Source organism: Rhamphochromis longiceps, linkage group LG23 (assembly GCF_057381845.1).
Source record: "Rhamphochromis longiceps isolate RC_006_pf linkage group LG23, R_longiceps_female_GT1.1, whole genome shotgun sequence".
Classification (NCBI taxonomy): Eukaryota; Metazoa; Chordata; class Actinopteri; order Cichliformes; family Cichlidae; genus Rhamphochromis; species Rhamphochromis longiceps.
The window spans coordinates 6,073,115-6,079,419 of record NC_140578.1 but is presented as its reverse complement, the minus strand read 5'-3'; the positions used below and the strand labels follow the sequence as shown (position 1 = coordinate 6,079,419).

Sequence of the window (6,305 nt, the reverse complement as noted above, 5' to 3'; positions counted from 1 at the left end):
ATGTTAAGTCGACTTAATAAGTATTTTATCAGAGGACGTATTAAAGTGTTAGCCTAAGCACGACAGAAAGCCACGTTTATTTTGAAAATAAAAAGAAGGACACAGTCCATATATAAGAAATTAACGTTTTAGTCTCCTTTAAAAAAATAATACAAAAATATACATATGTGTGTATAAATCTTCTCCATACTCCATTCAAAAGCTATTGGAAACATTTCCAAATATTCAGTATTCATCATATTCAATATTAAGTAATACAATACAAAAATTAAGGGAACAAAACCATGAATTTACACATTCAAACCGCATTCATCATCTGCCATCTAGTGGCTCATAAAAGCTACTTCACCTGCGCATTTTAAAAAACGTACAGTTTGAATGAAAAAACCCTAAACCAGTAATCCAGATGAACAAAATGTAGATCCGACAATAATGAAAGGGGAAAGTTTCTTTCAGTGTCCCGGTGAAATTAGCTGTGAGGACCTTTGCTGGCATTAGTTTGTGAGATCCGTGACTTGTTCAGTGTCTATATCTCCGTTTGCCTTCGTCGTATCTGCTGGCAGGACTCGGGGTCCGCGGGTCTTGAAAGGAAGAAGCTGCCTTCAGGCTGACCGCCGCTGCGCTCATGGACGGCCGAGGTGAAGGCTGTTTGTTGGGGGTGTTTGCATAGATGGGCTCTTCTGGTGGACGAAAGGCAAATACAGAATCAATGGCATATCATTTAATTAATGTATATCTGCATTTGAGCTGTAGGACAATCTGTAGAACAAAAGCTCAGAGGGATTTTTTTTTTTTTTTTTTTTTTTTTTTGCTTATCATTTGGCTGATTAGACTTTAACGTAGTAATCAAACATCACTGAGACCAAAATGCAGGAAAAAAAAATACAGTTTTACCCTAAAAATGTCCTTATTTAGTTTTATTAGTTGAATTAGCTAATTTTGATTATTGTGCAGTTGACTAATTGTTACACACTGCAAAAGAAGCTATTTAGATCCCCAACCACAATGAAAACAGTGATGAAATACAGTGTAAACACATAACACTATTTATTTACGTCTTTATTTCCTTTTTTCCAGATTTGTAGATTTGTAGATTTATATATATATATATATATATATATATATATATATATATATATATATATATATATATATATATATATATATATATATATATATCTTTTTTTTCTAAATACTTTTCATATGTATGCAGTGCTGCAGAAACTGTGCACCCCACCCCTCCTTTCTTCTCAAATATGTTTGCACTGAGTAGGAGATGCTCTGTATGTCATTGTACATCTGTATAGTGACAATAAAGGAATTCTGTTCTAGTCTATTCAGTGATGAAATACAGTGATCTACAATAAAGACTGATTTCTGTGCAAGTAACTAAATAACATGACCTTATTTTTCATATGTAGTATGTCAGCATCAATTATCTGATCATTTGATTTTTAGAGAAAGACTGCAAGTCACGTCAGATGTTGTCCGTCCAAATCTTTATATATTTGAATATACATAGTATTAAGAGTCAATATACATCTTGTTACTACAAATGCTTTACATATTTTATTATCAACTTAATACTAAAGTGGTTTTGCAATTTAAAAATTGATCAGGAGATGTAAACTTGAAAGTTTCCTAACAAAAGAAAAAAAATAGTTTAGGATGGGAATTATTCAAATGTCAAATATTTATTTTTAATTGTAATTCATTTCTATTTTAACAGAATATCCTTTCTGCCCCGAAAACTGTACATTTGGAACCACGTGTAAGTTTTTCTCACGCTTTTCAAAAAAAAATGCTGTCACTGTAAATTTAATCTTGACATTTTTTACTGAAAGGCAAAACATTTTGCAGTGCAAACATTCATTTGTACTGCAAAAACACAAGTGTTGACTCAGTGAAATCACTTGACTATGATTCAAAAGTAAAAAGATTCATCAAATTAATACATCAAAGCCTTTCAAGTTAAAGTTCACTTACAGTCAAGATAGTTAAATGTCAAAGAAACAGAGTCAGTACCAAAGTCCCCTGGAATTTCTGTATTTAATTTCTCACTGCGACACAGATGTGCTAGTCATAACTATAAAATAACTAAGATTATACATTTTTAGGTTTTGTTTTATTTATTTTTATATTTATTTTTACTTTTGTGTTTTCAGTTCAGTTTAGTTTCAAAAGTCAGTTTGGTTGTTAGTTTTTGTTGTTTTAAAATTTCAACTTTCATCTCATTTTTATTCATTTCAACATTAATATTAGCTCTTATTGTTATGTTGCAGGTGCTGTTTGACATATTAAAAGATTGAAGTTCAGAATGGTACAGCGATACCCGAGGGGTGCCCGAGTCTCAATAGGCATAAGCACTCGCGTCCCCTTGTGCTGGTTATATTGACAAATGTGGCCAAACTTACAAAATACTTAACTAAAATTAATTTCCTTTATATTTTTATTGTATATGATATCGTTTCAATACCTTTTTCTAAAGCAGAGGTTTGCTTTTTATTGCCGGTAACTCTCTTTTTTCCCTCATTCTCCTCAGTAGTATACTTTAATACATTTTCTCAGTAACACAATACTCCAAACAACAATTTGTGTCAATCAGAAACCACCTTGCCTGGGTCATACGTGTGATTTTACAGCTGTTTGGCAGTACTTTCAAAGCTTCACTCTACATCTGTTTTTTCTCCTTCCTCTGTGGCCATCAATGGTGGCCAAACAACCACATGTACTTGCACAAGCTGCTGGTTGCCTACATAAAGAACTGCTTTGTCCTCTGTGGTTTAAAGTTAGTTTAAAAAATGTGTCAATGACTTAAATCTGTGAGCTAAATACAATCTTATGATGACGAGTGGGACTGAAGTCAGAAGTTTTAAACTTAATTTTTTGTCAGTTAATGGACAGAAAAAATGAGTTTTGGAAAAAACATAGTTTTCCAATCATAATAATACCAGTTTTATAGTCAAACCACTTGTAAGGGCTTCAATAATCATGAAACAGCTCAGTTTATTTTGCCTGTCAAATATGGACACTACAGAAATCTATCTGTAAGTAGTAAAAGTGCTGGTTGATGCAGATGTGGATGGGCTTTTTCAGCTTTGCCTGTGTTTTATTTCTGCAGATATCTGATATTAATAACAGTGCTGATCACTTGTCTACAACCAGATCTCAAAGTGTTTACCTCGAGCTCTGCTTCACAAAATAAACTGCGGTCCTTGTCTCTGATGTCTGCTAGAAATTAAAATCTTTTTCTTAAGTGAAACCGCACAGGAGGAGAAGACATCTATTAGTGACAGCAGAGTTTGTCTCACGGTGTGCTGTCAAACCACACTAACCACTTTCTTGCTTAGTTTGTGTCCATCAGCCACTACTTGGGAAGGTTTCTGCAATCATAAAAACGTCTTCTCTCATATAAAAAAATGAGAGGTTTTCTTCTTTTAAATGCAAATATTTGCAAGGAAATGAATCAGCCTGTACTGTATGCAGTGTAGATTTGAAGTGACTGTAGATCTTGTGAAGTTATCTTGTGTGATAATTTGCTTTTTTGTTGCTTGACCTCTTTTTCTTATAGAGCAACTTTTATCTCAGGCTAGCAGCTTCTGTTGCATACAGCTGAAGCACAGCTTATCTGCAATCTGTATAGACTGTCGATGATTATCTAAACCTTCACAATGAAAAGAAATAGCACTACCTCTATTCTCTTGTCTTCTTGAGAGTAGGACACATGTGACCGTCAGGATGAACAGGATGAAAGAGGATGCTCCCAACACCACCCATATCCACCAGTTGTCACTCAGGGCAGGAGGGTCTGCGGGAGGAAAAGTTTGCCCTGAAATGTGAACGCATTTAACTTACAAGTAGCTCTCAACTTACACCATGGATACAATAAAATGGATTGTTGCGTTATGTGATCACTTTAAAAGATATGCAGTCGTTACGTCAGCCCTTTTTATGTAAAGGTCCACGCACTTCCTGTGAGCAGTACGCATCTGACAGGACGAATGTGAGCACTTTGAAACAGTTTTGACTCATCAGCTAGAGCTTTTATCCCCTGTGTAAGTGGACAAATGACACCCACGCAGAGCGACACTGAATGGAAAATCTACGCAGCTCAGTATCTCCTGGGTCCTGAAAATGTCCTATGCCTTTTGAGAACGGCATACATGCGCTCTCTCTCATACATGCACACACCTTTAATATTCGTCACATTTGACGGGTACGTTGTAACGTCACTGTCCGCTGTCGTGGAGGAAACAAAATTATATGAGAAACATTCATTGCAAGCCAGGACATTTAGATTAGTTATGCATTCATTCACGACAAAAAAGCAGGTGTTAAGGTGTTTGTAAGCGGCATATAAACATGTAATGGTTTATAACACATTAATGTTAAAGGTGAGTTGAAGTGGATGCTGGTGTATTTATTAACATAAAAATGATGTCTCCATACTAACAGAGGAAGTTGTTGACAAATATAGATTACCTGATAAAAAGTAAAGTGCTTTTTAGCATTTATTAAATGCATTTATTAAATGTTTGTATACTGCTCAAAAAAAGTTATACAAAAGACTTAAAGTCAGAAATTACCAGTTTTATAAGCCAGAAGTGATACTTACAAACATTTACTTCTGTTCCATTGCTGCGAATTTCTGTTAAACTGGGAATCTCTATTGTGACTTTGCAGAAGTACCATCCACTGTGGTTTGTATTAACGTTTGACAAAATGCAGGTCTTTCTTGAGTCTTGTTCAGTTTTGTTAGTAAAGATATTTTCACAGTCTGAAATTGACTTGCTGGCAACAAATCCAGATTTGCTGAAAAACCATGAAATTCGATATCGCTCATATTTCTCAGTGTTCAAAAAGCAGTACAAAGCCAGGTCTGATCCAGATGGAACTCTCACTGTTCTTGTTTCATTCAGAAATACAGCAGTTTGACCTGATATCACCATGGCTGTTGTTGCCACTGTAAATAGAAAAAAGAAGATATTTTACTTTTTGAATCATAAAATAGTTTATGTAGACAAAAACTACAGACAGGCAACTGAGTTTCGTCTTCAGGAAACATGCACTTTGCGTTTAGCATGACACTTTTTTTATTTGTACAACTGTGTGTAATCTTTTTTTAATCTGTTGAATATAAAGTCAGGAGTCTTACCTGTAAGTAGCATCAGAATCAACTGCTTCAGCGACATTTCCATCTTATCGTGTGAGCAGTGGTCTTCTAATCGTCAGTGTCATCCTGTCTTAGCAGCCTGCCTTTCTGCACATCTGACAAAGCCAGACGTAGAACTGGTGTGTGGGCGGTTGGGTTGGTGGGAGGGAGGAGTAGGGTTTTTTTCTTTTTTTCTAATACTGCTCAGTGTCAGTCAGTTACTTTTACTATTGGAGATTTAGGCAGACACGGCAAATGAAGATGGAAACTGACGTATAGGCTTTCTAAAGAAAGACAGAATTATTGACCAGACACACCAACTCATTTTTTATACCTAACAGTTTTAGTCACATAAAGCAAACCTGACTACTACTCTTAGGCCTTTCTATAAAAAAAAAAAATATATATATATATATACCCTGCATTGCTCTGCACCTTGTGAATTCCTCAGTGATATAAATGTACATTTGCTGACTTTCTTGCTGTCACCAAATATAAAAAACATGAGGATGATGTGAAGGGGTTGTGAAACCCCTGTGGGTTTTAAGTGCAAGGGTGCTAAAACTCTACTCGCCTCGTCTCCACACCGTCTTACTAGAAAAGTAACATCTGGCTTCCTGTGACAAGACACAACTAAGCAAAATGGCTTGATGAACTTTCTGATCCAGTCTACAACCACAATCTTGACAAAAAGAAAGAGATTCAACTCATATATATTACATATATTAATTTTCTTGCATTGTTGTTTTATAAAGTGAACACAACAAAAGGCTTAAAGAACACAACAGTGTGGGTGGCATTTTGCATTCAGGTGTTTAAAGTGTAAAGCCGTGCTGCATTGATTTGCTCTGAAAACTAATCTTTAATTCACTAACATTATAGCAGGTGTCAGTGTATTATTTGTTCCTGACAGTGAAAGAAAGAAAAAAGGCCACAAGACGAGACATCTGAAGGTTGCAGGGGGTGTATAGCTTCTGAAACCTCAACCCTATGATCTTTTTTTTGTCTCTGAAAGTAGGTCCTGTTTGTAATGCAAGAAAAGAAAGACTCTTAAAATCATTTATTTAGTAGGACTCTGTGAACACAATACACTTCATCTTTTATGCTGTTATATATGAAATGATAATAAAATTCGGACCATTTTCTAATTACT

The 6,305-nt window shown here is 35.1% G+C and overlaps 1 protein-coding gene across 1 annotated transcript; it reads right to left on the bottom strand.

Annotated features, from left to right (window-relative positions):
• Window positions 1-142: 142 nt before the first annotated feature.
• On the bottom strand, window positions 143-5,593 carry LOC146641102 (uncharacterized). Its single transcript, XM_085399457.1, has 5 exons — window positions 5,156-5,593; window positions 4,616-4,963; window positions 4,192-4,239; window positions 3,692-3,829; window positions 143-680 (listed from the first exon to the last, which is right to left on the bottom strand). Exons 1-5 carry the CDS (start codon window positions 5,196-5,198, stop codon window positions 520-522), a joined length of 738 nt encoding a protein of 245 aa, XP_085255583.1. The 5' UTR covers window positions 5,199-5,593; the 3' UTR covers window positions 143-519.
• Between the last annotated feature and the right edge of the window lie 712 nt (window positions 5,594-6,305).